Source organism: Acipenser ruthenus, chromosome 2 (assembly GCF_902713425.1).
Source record: "Acipenser ruthenus chromosome 2, fAciRut3.2 maternal haplotype, whole genome shotgun sequence".
NCBI classification, from domain to species: domain Eukaryota; kingdom Metazoa; phylum Chordata; class Actinopteri; order Acipenseriformes; family Acipenseridae; genus Acipenser; species Acipenser ruthenus.
The window spans coordinates 102,500,910-102,515,667 of record NC_081190.1 but is presented as its reverse complement, the minus strand read 5'-3'; the positions used below and the strand labels follow the sequence as shown (position 1 = coordinate 102,515,667).

Genomic DNA, 14,758 nt, shown 5'->3' with positions numbered 1-14,758 from the left:
ATAAAAGTTTCCCATAGTAAAAGCATACCCAAGCATAGCAAAGCACAGTGAAAGCATGGTAAAGCATGGTAAAGCTTGGTAAGCATTGTAAAGCTCAGAGAGGTATGGTAAAGCATATTAATAAACATGACACATTATGTTCAACTATGATAAATTCATAATATAACCATGGGAAAAGCATGGGAAAACTGCGTAATTACTGTGCAGAAATACTGTGAAACTTTTATAAGGGATTGTCTGGAATGAGAAATGTGTGGAAAAATCCTTCAGGGAGTGCCTAGTGAGATCATTCTGCCTCTCCCAGGCCATTTTCCACTGCATTTGTTTTACAGTGTGAAACCAGTCAATAAAACACATTGTACAAGTCAGTTAGGATGTATAGTGTAGACGTGTTTCAAGTATTACTTAAATTAATATAACCTGTATTAAAACATGTGACAGGTCTGAAAAAAAGATATGGTACAAGTGGCACACCATGCACTGTACATACAGTATATATGTCTTTTAGAAACACACTATAACCTTTAAAAGGATAGCAAAGCATTTAGAGCCTGAAGGTTAAAGTCTCTACCTGTGGCTTGTGAGGCTGTTGCACCTTCTTGTTGTTTTAGATTGCCTAACTTATTTTTAATCCCTGTCATTTAATGCAACAAATTTCTACAGTATACACATGTAAAATAATCCCAGTGATCACATTATTTATCAAGTAGCTAGAAGGGTGCCACAATACAGACCCCTTTATTCTACAACCTGTGGTTTATTATTGTACTATTCTTACAGTGTACAGCCTTGGAAGTGTCTAATGCCTTGGATTTTTTTTTCTCCTATTGTTAAGGAACGCTAACATTACTCACTTAATGAAAATTACTTGTAGTATATGTACAGAACTAATATTTGAAAATCAAAACAGTTTCTTGTATGGATGTCACACGATGGCTCTTGTGGTGACTCCAGGCCAGGAAGAGAATCGACACAGACAGTCAGTACTGGGGTAAATGGAAGTGCTGCTGGCGCGTTTTAATTATAAATAAAAAGATTTAACAAAACAAAACACTTCACACACAGGAACATGGCACGTTAGCCAAAACAAACAGACATGGAACACACAAGTATCGCGCTGCTATAAACCCCGCACGAATAGCAATTGTAATGCTTTATTTTTAGTTTCTCTTTCACTCACGTCTCGTTCCGCTTCTGAACACACTAACCATGCTCAGCCAAAGTTGCAGGTTTGTATATTGTGGCCGAGGGATTAACTGGCTATTAATTAGCTAGTTTATCCCTCTGCCACATTTGGTATGCGTGCTCAACAGCCAGTTTGTCAATAATCACTCACTGCTGACCACACATTCTCGTGATTTTATCTGGATGGGGCATTTTAACCCCATCCAGGCTGTAAATAATAATTGAAATACACAAAACAGTATATTTAAATAATAATAGAAAGAATACAAATACATATATATATATATATATATATATATATATATATATATATATATATATATATATTTTTTTTTTTTTTGTAAACTTAATAAATCAATGATAAAATTACAGTTTTGTACTTGGGACAAGTAAGAGGGGACGCATTCACTAGCGATATCATACCTCTTTTTAGCGTATAACAGGTGCACTTTTGGTCTCTGCTATGAAACTGACGCCACGTTGTTAGTACAGTATAGATAGTACGTAACGAGTAAGGTGTTTCTCTCGTACAGATACTAACACCCAAATACATAAGGAGTTCATAGTTTTTATCAGAATCTGCATAGTCCGCTCTGTTGCCAGTTGTTATAAACGACGCTAGCTGGAACCTGTAACATAATCTCTGCTAGTTTGAATCATACAATTATATTTTACTGTTTTTTACAACTTCCCCGTGTTGAAAAAAAAACCGTTGCAGAGTACTTCTCTGGCACATGAAGTGTTACAAATCAGCCTGGCCCCAGTGCGTTTCACCTGCAGGCACTGATTAACAGATAACAGAGATTGCTCGAGCTTTTTCAAACCATCGCCGGGAGGACGTGAGGTTTAGCACAGCAAAGGTACGTTTTTTATTTATTTATTTATTTATTATCTTAAAACACAATTATTCAAAATTTTTATTTATTTTGTCTAGATGGAGCTGCCCGGTTTCTTTGATCAAAGATAAATAGTTAATGTTTGGGAATATATAAATATTCTTCCTTTTCAAATAAAGCATTTTATTCAAGTTCAAAACAAGTTATTTGCATACATGCGCGGTACCGTTCCGTATGCATGTAAAATAACTGTTACTTGATTTATGAATTTATATAGCAAATAGTGGGGAAAACAAAAGTAAAAATATCAATAGCATAGTTAGATATTTACAAGATAGCAATTAATAAAACATCTCTGTTGTTTTTCAATTTACCGGGCAAAATGAAACTTATTTAGTTAACTTTGATATTAGAATTGTTGGCTTGTATACGCATCTAGGACCACGAGAATAACATCTAAGTCATGACCAGCACTTGATGTATACAGTATTGTAAACCTCTGTATACTATGCGGGTGAAAACATGCGCTGATGCTCATCTTCGCACACTCTACAACAAAGTTTAGTTTGTTAGAGCAAAGCAGATGAAATGTTAAAATTGGCCTTTTCCTGTTGGTGAAATTGCATGGTCACGATGTGCGTTTAAGCCAGCAGTACATGAAAATGTCTTTTAGCACCTTTTTTATCGCTTGTTTTAATAATGACACCTGTATGTATTTGTTTGTCTTTCTTTAATACTGTACTATATTGGATTTTTGGAAGCTTGTAATACATGTAGAACTGCTTATAGTTAGGTAATAAAGTTGAGTAAAGTATCATTTTGAGATGGTCACATAGATATAGGCCTGTATTTGAGGGATGAAGTATTGGCCTGTAATTTTATAAGCTGCATGTTCTTAATAAACCTGGTTCCCTTTCAATTCGAAGATGACCACCAAAACAATACCTCTGAGATATGCCTGCTTGTCAGGTATTTACTGAGCATTTTATATCAAAGCTGCCGATAGGCCCTTCATTGGAGTGACGTCCTTGGTCCCGCCTCACCGAGGTAATAAATAGTCTCTTCACATATGGGTAGGGTGAGCATAAAAAACTAACCATTTCCAATTGTGTGATTGACTCATTTTAAGAGTTCTTTCTCTAGAGTTTTTCTGTAGTTCCCTTGCAATTTTATTGCTGGAAGTAGGCTTGCCACTTCCCTGGAATCGGAGACTCGGCAGCTGAAGGCTGAGTTTAACGCTACACAACTGCGTTTTGTTTTAATATATATCATGAATCTTGAACAGCCTACATCGCGTAGCGATCTCAGTCTGCTTTACTAACCTTGCAGCTTGGTGCATGTGTTTTCTATTGCAGCAACAAAAAAAAAATCAAGAAGTGAGAACGTGATCCTCCAGTGAGACCAGCGCTGTGTGCGGCCTACTATCCCTATAGGTTGTTTATTACTATTGTTTTTTCATTACTGCTTACAGTAAAACATTTTTTTAAAAAAATCACACTCCAGTTTACTGTTGAGTGTCTGTGTCTGCTACTGCCTTGCAATTAAAAAAAAACAAAAAAAAAATGTGCTTCCTGCATTAGGCCCGATATCTGGCCCTATTGTTGAGCAGACCAGCAGAGTCACCCATAAAGCAGTGTGTAAGTATATATATATATATATATATATATATATATATATATATATATATATAAAAAAGTATTTTTCTCCTTTCTCCAGGTCTGTGGGCTATGCCACCCCGGTGCTACGCTCCACACCGTTGAAAGCTACACGCTGTTCCTGGTTGTGTGACTAAGCAGCCCAGAGACAGACACACAGCCCAGTACCTTGGTGCTTTGCCCTCCGTACCTGGTGCTCGGTGCTTCGGCGTCCCAGTGTCTAGGTCTCAACGCCCACGGTACCCTCGGGTCCTCGGTACCTGGTGCTCGGTGCTTCTGCGTCCCAGTGTCTAGGTCTCAACGCCCACGGTACCCTCGGGTCCTCGGTACCTGGTGCTCGGTGCTTCGACGTCCGAGTGTCTAGGTCTCAACGCCCACGGTACCCTCGGGTCCTCGGTACCTGGTGCTCGGTGCTTCTGCGTCCCAGTGTCTAGGTCTCAACGCCCACGGTACCCTCGGGTCCTCGGTACCTGGTGCTCGGTGCTTCTGCGTCCCAGTGTCTAGGTCTCGATGCCCACGGTACCCTCGGTGCCTCGGTGCCTTGGTGCTTTGCCCTCGGTAGCTGGTGCTCGGTGCTTCGGCGTCCCAGTGTCTAGGTCTCAACGCCCACGGTACCCTCGGGTCCTCGGTACCTGGTGCTCGGTGCTTCTGCGTCCCAGTGTCTAGGTCTCGAAACCCGCGGTACCCTCGGTGCCTCTGTGCCTTGGTGCTTCGGCGCTCTCGGTGTTCAAGTGCTCCCCGACATCGGTGGCTTCGTGCCTCGGTGCTTCGGCATCCTCGGTGCCTTGAGGACTATAGGCTATGGCATTTCGACGCCTCAAGGCTTATTCGAACCTGTGCAGCGGCACCTTTGGTGCCACGCTGCCCCAGAGTCTCGGTACCTCAATGCTTCGACACCCTTGGTGCCTCGAGGACCATGCCTTGGCGTCTAGAGGACTCCACGCCTCAGTGCCTCTACGCCTTCAAGGCTTTTAAGCCCTGTGTATCGGTGGCCTCGGTGCCCCTCCGCTCCATAGCCTTGGTACCTCAGCGCTTCAACACCCTCGGTGCATTGAGGACTTAATGCCTCGACGCTTTGACACCTTCGAGGCTTGTAAGCTCTGCGCATCGGTGCCCTGACGCCCCATATCCTCGGTGCCTCAAGGACTGTACGCCTCAGCGCTTCAAGGTTTTTTAAGCCTTGTGATCCAGTACCCTCAAGACCCTCGGGTCCCTGGTGCTCCATAGCCTCAGTACCTCGATGCTTCGAGACCCTTGGTGCCTCGAGGATTCGTCGCCTCGTTGCTCAATGCCTGCGGCGCGTCACAGCTCCCTGCAGCGGTGTCCTCGGTGCTTTTCAGCACCCTCAACCACAGTACCCCCGGAGCCTTGGTGCTTCGACACCGTCGGTCCAAAATCAAATATTGCACCAGCGCACTTGATCTCCTAGAGGTTTTCAGTGCCTTGGTGTTTATAGCCTCGACACCTCAGTGCTTCGGCTCCATCGACGCTCCAGAGCTTTGACGCTTCGGTGTTTGTCGGCCCTAATGTCGAACTTTCACCCGTGCATGTCCTGCAGGCGGAATCTGCCCTCGCAGGACAAACACACTTTGTGCGTCAAGTGCCTGGGCATAGAGCACGCCTCTGCTGCTTTGGCAGATAGGACGTTCTGCACTGTTTGCGCTGGATCCAAGGAAAAGACCTTGCAGAATAGAATGGCGCAGTTCACAGACTCTTGTGGCTAACCAGGGAGAGCCGTCTTCGGCCTCTGGATCCCAGGTCCCCCCTCCACCTGCCTTCAAGGCCAGCACAGAATATATCTTGCGAGCAGGCTCCAGCCCATTCGTCCCGCAACCGCTCTCGATCTTCCTTGAGGGATAGAAAAAGAGCGAGGAATGCGGATCAGGCGAGGGACATTGCTGAGTTAAAAGGCCAGATGGCCCAAATACTTGAGCACTTAAGCAGGCAGCAGGCTCCCCCCGCTCCACCTGCCTCAGCTCCACCACCAGCGCCTGCCCCAGACCAGATTCCGGCTTTGCCAGTGGTTGCTCTAGACATTTCAGAGCAGGACGTGGTGATGAGCGAGGAGGAACAAGACGTGCTTTCTATAGCGGCTTCCTAGGATGAGGAGTCACCCAAGTAACGGTCCCCAGCTCTGAGGTTCCAGCACCATCGAGCTCGGTTCAGGCGCTTATGGAACGAGCCGCCAACTTTGTCCAGGTTTCCTGGAGGGCAGTCTCTGAACAGCACAGGTCTGTATTCAGACCAGCGCAGACTTCGACCCCCCCCGCCCCCCCCCCCCCCCCCAGCCTTTTCCAGTTTCCCGGACTTTCTGGAGGAGGACAAATCCTTCTGGCAATACATGGCTTCAGCGCCCAGTGTGTCCAGGAGCGGCCGCATTTGCCTCCATGGAAGGTGCAGAGGTGGTAGGGCTTGCACAGTTCCCTCCAGTGGACTCCACCATAGCGGTACTAGTGTGAGCCCCCCCAGTAGGAGGTCTGTCCAAGAATCCTGTATGCCCTAACGGCCAATACAGGATCACGGAAGCCCACCTGAAAAAGGATTACGTGGCTGAAGCGCAGGTTACATGCCTTGCTAGCACAGGAGGCCTCTTGACAGCCTACCTGGACGGCATGCTGCGCTCTGTGACCCTCCCCGAGCCACTAGCGTCGGAGCTACGCACGGTCTCTGACCCTTTGTTACAGATTTCGGGTTTCCAAGGGCAAGCCCTGGGCAGCAGCCTGGCAGGCTTAGTGGTGGCGTGCAGACAGCTGTGGCTGTCCTGGATGCGGACAAGTCTGTCTTACTGGATGGATTTTTGGACCAGTGGTAGAGGAGATCCTACAATGCTCTCGCAGAGGTGTACCGACAGGTGGCTGCAATGCTGTCCTCCCTTGCCCTGGCACGGGGAAGGGGGAGGCGATGGTGTCTGGCAGTTACTACGGTAACCCGGACTATTCCAATCCCTACGGGGTGACCTGATGCACCGCCTCCAGGCCTCCGTGTCAGCTTATCCAAGGTTATAACAGAACTGCCCCAGGCATCCTCCCCCCCAGCCTCAGCAGCCCCAGCAGGGGCCCTGAAGGTTTGCGGCCTCAGACCCACTTGTTTGCACAACACTAGCTGCAATACTGGCACAATTGCACCTCAAACTCTTGGGTGCTCGCCACCGTACACACCAGCTACACACTGCAATTCCACTTGTGAACGCCTCCCTTTTCAAGGGATTCACGGTCATATCCATAAACGACCTTCTCCAGGTATTGGCTCTCGGACAAGCAGTAGAAACAATACTTCTACAAGGCGGATGGCTTGTTTTTGAACACACCTTTCAAAGAGAGGGCTTCTACTTGAGATACTTCTTGGTGCCAAAAAAGGAGGATGGGCTTCACACCATCCTAGACCTGTGGCACCTCAATGGGTTCTTGAGGGAGAGAAGGTTCCAGATGGTCACATATCGCCACATCCTCCAGTCTGTCTGGCTGGGCGACTGGTTTACAGCAGTGGACCTGAAGGACGTGTATTTTCACGTTCCTATTCGTCCAGCGCACAGGAAATATCTCTGTTTCGCCTTTCAAGGAAGTGTCTTCGAGTTTTCAGTGCTGCCATTTGGCCTCTCCTTAGCTCTCCGCGCATTTTCAAAGTGCATTGATGCCATCCTAGATCCATTGCAGGGATCGGGTTGATGAACTACCTGGAAGACTGGTTGGTTGATTTGTTCCCAGTCACAGGAAGGAGCAGTAGCCTACACAGCGATTGTGACGGAGCATCTGTCGAGGCTGGGTCTTGCCCTCAACGATGCAAAAAGCCGATTTAGTACTGGTGCAGAGTACAGTCTAATCTGGGTCTCTGGCTGGATTCCCTCATGATGCAAGCCTACCTGTCGGATGACATGGGAGTGATTTACAAATGTAAAGTGTTGACAACAGATGCATCCAACTCTGGTTGGGGTGCGGTCTGGGCAGGCAGAGGAGTACGCGGATCCTGGTCGGGTCGCTGGACATCCCTGCACATCAACATGCTAGAGCTCAAAGTGGTTCACCTCACACTGCAACATTTCCTCCCTCTGCTCCGTAACTAACATGTTCTTGTCCGCACGAACAACGTGTCAGTAGTTGTGTACCTGAACCACCAGAGAGGGCTTCGGTCCCCGGGGTTAAACCGCATAGCCTTTCGGCTGCTGATCTGGGCACAGAGACACTTCCTGTTCCTCTGGGCTGTATCTCTCCCGGGAGTAGTGAACTGGGCAGCGGACCCTCCCTGGAAAGGTGGTGCAGCGCATTTGGGAACATGTTCAGGGAAGCCCAGGTCAATCTCTTTGCCACGGCAGAGACGACCCATTGCCCCCTGTGGTTCTCCCTCCGCAGCTGCAGAGGTCCACTAGGTGTCGACGCCCTAGCTCACGAATGGCCCAATGCGCTTTCCCAGCTATACCACTGCACCCTGCCTTCCTCGAGAAGGTCAGGAGAGACGAGGCGACAGTTCTCCTGGTGGCCCCCAGATGGCCCAGGAGGATCTGGTTTTCGAACCTCTGCCAGCTGCTGCGAGGCCAGCCCTGGGAGATTACGCTGTGTTATGGATCTCCTCAGTCAGACGAAAGGCACCCTCTGGCACTCCGCTAATCAGCTATCGCCTCCGCTAAGCGGGTCAGTGAGCTACAGGCACTGTCCGTGCACAGTTCCTGTATGTGTAGTTGGGACAATGGAAACAGGGTATCATTGCGCACGAACCCTGCTTTTCTCCCTAAGGTGATTACAGCTTTTCACTTGAATCAGTCAGTGGAACTAGAGGCTTTCCATCCCCCTCCCCTTGTGGAGGAGATGGATAGGAGATTGAATTCCCTCTGCCCAGTCCGGGCATTGAGAGGTTATGTGGATAGAGCAAGAGCGCTGCGTCGGTTTGACCAGCTCATGGTGAAAGGATCCGAGGTCAAGCCCTCTCTAAGCAGCGACTGTCCCATTGGATTGTGGACATGGTTTCGGCTGTGTATACTAATGCTGGCCTACCCCCACCTGGGAGGGTGGCCGCACACTCGACCACAGGAGTGGCTACATCATGGGCCCCTTTTTAAAGGAGCCTCATTGACCGATATTTGTACTGCGGTTAGCTGGGCTACTCCGCATACATTTACCAGGTTCAACCAACTTAATGTCGTAGATCCCTCTATGCCTTCAATAGGCACTAAGGTTCTTGAGGTTGCACGCTCACACCACCAACACAAGATGGCGGTAGCGAGATGTCCCTCATATGCTGTCCGCTCATTCTCCCTCACGATGGCTTTGGTATACTTTCCCAAAAGTATTGTTTTGGCGGTCATCTTCGAATTGAAAGGGCACGATAGTTAGTTTTATTGAGTGTAGATAGACCTGAGCTTTTTGCATATTTTAAACCAATACAACTCCAAAATCTAGAATGACTTAAATGGCTTTTTAAGGGGACTTTTAATTCCACCAATCAGGTTCTTGTGTGTCCAAATTTTGATTTTAAACCCAACTCTCGCAAAGCTGTTGAAATGCTCTTCCACCACTATGTTTGTATGTGTGTAAAGAAGAGATGCATCCAGGGTAAACAGTCATGTTGACTGTCGGTAATACCAGTAGAGACAAGTTATAATACAAGTTGGAGCTATGTTGTTTACCCAGGACAGGAGCTCCACACCATTGTCAACAATACTTTATTTTCTATACTATCCTCCTGTAAACTGATTTCATCTTTAAAAAAAGATGAAATCAGATGGTATTACATAAAAAAAGCCTTTTTTTACTTTTGAGGGTCCTCCTTATAAATGTGTTCTTAAGGATACAATAGTTCTGCTGTTGCATACATTGCAATAGACTATTTGAAACAATTTTCATTTCATATAACCTTAAACGTTTACGTGACATTAATAAACCTTCTGTGAACCCCCCTGTCAAAGTTATAATGCTGTGCCTTCCTAAACATGGCAAGGCATCTGAACAATTTTGTCAGCCCGTGATTATGTAAGTGCTAATCCCTAACACTTCACTAACAGATGCTTGTGGGATGAATATGTATTTAAACAAGATTACATGCTATACTGTTTGTTCTCTTGGGTTTCTTGTAAGGTTCTGATCTCTCCTGTTCATGCCACCACACGCTGGTCTTTATTGTCTAACTGAGAAGTCATGGACCGCTACAGATATTTCATATTTAACCAGAGGAGTATTGTGGTGCTGGGGATCCTGCAGATCGCCTGTGCTGGGCTGTGTGTGGTCTGTGGCTTCATGGATGCAATCTTCAGAAAGGACACTACTCTGAGCAACACCAGGGTTCCTCTCTGGGCTGGAGTGGTAAAAACGCACTTTATACTTTATTCGTTATTTGCTTTTTCAAAGCTTTTGTTACATTTGAAATACAGCCAAGAAACGAGCCCAGCTGTGTCAGTCTTGAGGGTTGTCTGAAGTGAGTTATAGTACCGTAATCGTGTTTTTGACAGACACGATCAGTGTGAAAGGGAAAAGTTTTGTTGGGTTTCAGGTTTTTTTTTTTTTTTTTTTAAATAATATACCTAAACGCTGTATGCAGTTAATTGGTGATTAACTTTTCATTTCTAGTATGTGTGTGCTTAATTCTGTAGATAATGGGCATGCCAGGAGTCCTAGCTTTGTTTTCGTCACAGAAGAAGAACCCATTGCTGGTGAGCCCCACTTTTATAATATTGCTATCCTTCTGAAACTAATGGCTGTATTCTTAAAACGTTTGTGTGTGGGTGCTGATGTTTTCAGAACTTTCCTTGTTTGTTGAAATTACCCAGTGCCAGGTGTTTGAACAGTTAGGCCCTTGGTAAATCTTCTCTGAACTGATCACACGTATCACAGCATGAATAAATCACACCTGAGAGCAGGTTTACTAATAGTTCTTCATGCAGCTATAGGGGAGGAACAATTTGGTTTAACTCTTGGCTCCTGATTTATTTAAATATGTACTTAACTGATGTAAACAAAAAAAAATTCCAAGCCATGCTCTAGTATCTGAAGTAAAGGGTTTTTTGTTTTTCATTATTATTTATTTTTTTAAATTTAGTATTCGCCAGTTTTTTACCCCGGTTTTCTCCCCAATTTAGTATGCCCAATTATTATTATCTGTATCCTCGGCTCACCGCTCGCAACCCCCCCGGCGACTCGGGAAACGGCGGCTGGAACACGCGTCCTCTGAAACGTGCTCCTGCCAAGCCATCATTTTTCGCACTGCGGATCCACATCGATGCCACCAGACCTATAGTGCCGGAGGACAACACAGATCTGGCGGCTCCACTGCAGAACCACAGGCGCCCTATCTGCCATAGGGGTCACTGATGCGCGGTGAGCCGCAGATTCCCCTGCCGACCTAAGCCCTCCATACCCGGGCAACGCTCGGCCAATTGTGCGCCGCCCCCTAGGAACTCCCGGTCATGGTCGGCTGTGACATAGCCTGGATTCGAACTCGCGATCTCCAGGCTATAGGGCACGTCCTGCACTCCACGCGGAGCGCCTTTACTGGATGTGCCACTCGGGAGCCCCCCTTGAAGTAAAGGGTTAATTTTTCTATGGTGTTAAGCAGGTTGTGGATGTGCACAGTCAGTCTTTCGATCTGTGTCTTCTCCCTGCAGGTTAACATCATGATTGCTGCCTCTCTCTTCTCTTGTTTCACTACCGTGATTATAATGGTCTACTCCTCCCTGACGTTAAGCTATGGAGAGGAGGATGATGAGCTCTTTCACCCTTCACATATTCAGACAACGCATGCAGTAAGACGTTTCATTTTGTTTATTTACTACTGCCTCGCTGCCCCCCCCCCCCCCCCCTCTCTTTCAAGCAGCAAACCAGTGCATGCTTTAGGTTTAGGATCCTTTTTCTGATGTCATTGCCTTGTGTGGAATAACCCACAGCAATGGCATTACCTAAAATGGAGTTCATATCAGCTGAGCCAAACAACTTGCTGTAAATGGAGATCTAGTACTGTCTTAAAGTTGTAACTTATCGTGTATCTTCATCAAGCCAGAGACCCTTTACAGGTGTAATAACTGAGATTGTAAAGAATGTTTTACTGCCCCCTTATTGTAGTTTTACTTTCTTGTATGTTGTTGTCTTTGGCAGTGTAGCACCCTTCTCCTCCATTTTGTTTTGCATGTATTTACCCAACACTCCCGCTATTGTCTCTCAGAGGAAATATATAAATGCATCTCTGTTCCCCCCTATACAGTATTAAGTTTGTAACAACATAGGGGTCTTTATTTACATGATTATTTGTGATGCAGACATGTATAGTGTAATATGTAATAGTTGCGTCTCCCTATTGCCATCAGTTTTGGTAATGACAGTGGGGGCCGGGGGGAATCCACTGGTTTGAAAAATGTTATAGATGGATGCTCAGCTGGCATGTGCATTCATTTCGGAGACTGCATAAAATGTTGATTTCACGTGGAACCGTCTCGAAAGGGGTGACTCTGAGGCTGCTCACATCCCACAATAACTTGTTTCTTTTCCTTTTTTTCTTGCATCATGTAGAAGTTCATTCTCACTCGGCTTGTTCAAGGTGCTAATTTAACCATGCTGATTGCCTGTACCTTTGGCATACTGCTAGCTCTGTTCATCGCCTTCACTGGCTGCAGGAGCGTCCCGTACTGTGCCTGTTACGACAGCGTCACTGGACTGGTGCGAATTCTTTTACTATGAATAAACACATGTTGTAACCGGGAACTGATGTTGTGATGCGCTTGGACAAGAAAATGTATTGCAGTGTACGACCATTCACTTTGAGATTTAAACATGGCTAAAAAAAAACAAAGAAACAAACTATGATATAGGAGATATCCTAATGTCCATAGGAGTACTAAGGCACAAATATTGGTTAATTATGTCTGACTAAGGTGGTAGGAACAGTAGTTATGTTAACTGTAACAAGTGGGGTCATCTGAACCTAAAATCATTAATACAAATTAAAAAAAGTGTAAAATCGATTGTCATTTGATGCTAATTGCTTTTTAAAATAAGACTAACGTTTCAACAAGAAGTCTTGTCCATTTCAATGTCTTTTCCTTGTTACAAAGTTTCTTCTTTTTAGTTCTCTTAGTATATCTTGTGGATGTGTGTTTGAAGTTTGGGTGAAGAAAACCTGTTTTGAAATAAAGTACGCCTAATAAGTTGTGTTTTTTTTTTTCTTTTGGTGTCAGGAATCCCTGAATCCAGATGATGACCAGAATCCACAGACAGCGCTGGTTTGTACGTGGCAGGGTAAGAAAGCTGTACTCCTTGACCTTTTGGGGGAAAAATAATAAAGAACATGCTTGTCAGTTAATTGTCAAAGTTCATCTGTGTTTTTATTTGACATTCCTAAATATAGGTTAGGAAAAAAGTTGGCTAACAGAAACATTTGTTAAAATCTACAAGATTGAAACATTGAATTATTTTAAATTGAGAACTTACTTTTTTTAATGTGCTTTGATATAATTTGTTGTAACTGGGGTTTTATTAAATTGAGCTATTTAGTTTTGTTTTTAACTTTGCTCAGCACTCTGGGATGCCTTGGTGTGAAGGGCCCTATATCAAAATAAATGTTTTGTATTGTATCACACAGAACTATCTGGATTGTTTAAAAACATATTCATAAGCTCAACCCTGCAGACTTGTGAACAGGCAAGGAAAGATAATTCCACTCAAAACTGAAGACTGCTTTCGTCATGTAGGAAAGATTACTCCACTGAAAACAGCCAGTTGGTAAACTAATCTAACACTTCTCCCTGCCTGTACTCTTGATCCCCAGCAGGTGGCGACAGCAGGCTGTTCAATGCTCCTGTGCTGCTCAATGAACAAGAGGAGGAGATGTCTTCTAAACCCCCTCCCTATATCAGACTGGTCTGAAATACAACCGGGCACACTGACTTTGAATATGCTGATTGCTCATTTTGTAACATTAGTCTTGTTTTTTTAAAGAAAGTGTATTGTTATATTGTATTGGAAATCAATCATGTCTACACCACACACTCCATAAATAAAAATCTAATTGGGTGTCATTTGGACCAGAATTTACCTAAAATATTTAATCAGAATAAAGCCGGAATATATTACCAACCACAACAAAACTACAAAACCACTTCTGTAGTAATCTAGAAAAACAAATGCTGTTTGTTTAAGGGAACAACAATAATGGTAATTTATTCCAACCCCTACCCCACCCTGTTTTTTAATTGCATAGTATGGATATTCAATTTGGGCAGTACCCTGCCAAAACTCATTTCTTTGGGCACTTCACCACTCCTTTATTTTTAAATCAATAATCTGTTTGTACTACAGGCTACCAGAGCAATCAGAGTAGTGGAGTGAAATGGTGACTGGTACTTCATGCGTGGTATCACGTGTTCACGTATACTAGGAGGTAAATAGTTTATTGGTGTTTACACATCAGTCTTAAATATGGAGGTGTTAGTTATTCCAGTAGGGTACTGTTTAAGGACACAGTTCCAACAAACAATTCTACTGATTGGTCCTTGATGTGATCCAGAGGTACAGCTACACAGCAAAGCAATACAGTGCTTTACTACAGAGAGCTTTTACTTGAAGAAATGTATCTGGTTTTCTAATTCATCTGGTGTCCAGAGTCTGTATATATGTTTGATCAATTTGTTTTACTTGCTTTATTCAATAATATATGGCTAATAAAGATACAAAAAATACTAAAATTGTGTGACTTTATTTTATTTATCTATATATCAGTTATCCAAGTTGAAAATATTTATATTATGCTAATGTTGCCTGAATTTTAGAGGTTTATTAAAGGTCTGAGCACTGAGCCCAGTCTTCGGTCTCAGATATAACCTTGTATAGTATGAATGATCACGAGCCAGAAAGGAATAGGGTAAAAAGATGGTGTAAGGTTTGTTTTCTTCTCAAAAATAATCAGACAATTTTCTTCAGGAACAAAGCAAATCCAAAGATGGTACAGGACACAATCGCAACAGTACTGCAAGCAAACCTGACGGTCTCGACAGGTGGTATTCGAGTACTCATGGCATCAGCGATGAGCGTTTCTGAGCAAAGAAATTACTTCGGACAGCACTGATATACTGCCATCTTACATCATTTCCTTAACCAAATTTGGTCTTAT

General features: G+C 44.5%; 1 protein-coding gene across 4 annotated transcripts; it reads left to right on the top strand.

The window, feature by feature from the left end:
• Positions 1-1,913: 1,913 nt before the first annotated feature.
• On the top strand, positions 1,914-14,333 carry LOC117408458 (uncharacterized). Of its 4 annotated transcripts, none has more exons than XM_034013458.3 (7): positions 1,914-2,045; positions 9,742-9,966; positions 10,254-10,313; positions 11,265-11,402; positions 12,163-12,309; positions 12,828-12,888; positions 13,421-14,333. In XM_034013458.3, exons 2-7 carry the CDS (start codon positions 9,802-9,804, stop codon positions 13,513-13,515), a joined length of 666 nt encoding a protein of 221 aa, XP_033869349.1. In that variant the 5' UTR covers positions 1,914-2,045; positions 9,742-9,801; the 3' UTR covers positions 13,516-14,333. The 4 variants fall into 4 exon arrangements, with proteins under 4 accessions (XP_033869349.1, XP_058860864.1, XP_033869348.1 ...); XM_034013457.3 differs by having other exon boundaries at positions 1,917-2,045; positions 13,418-14,333; XM_059004881.1 differs by lacking the exon at positions 12,163-12,309 and having other exon boundaries at positions 13,418-14,333.
• Positions 14,334-14,758: the final 425 nt, after the last annotated feature.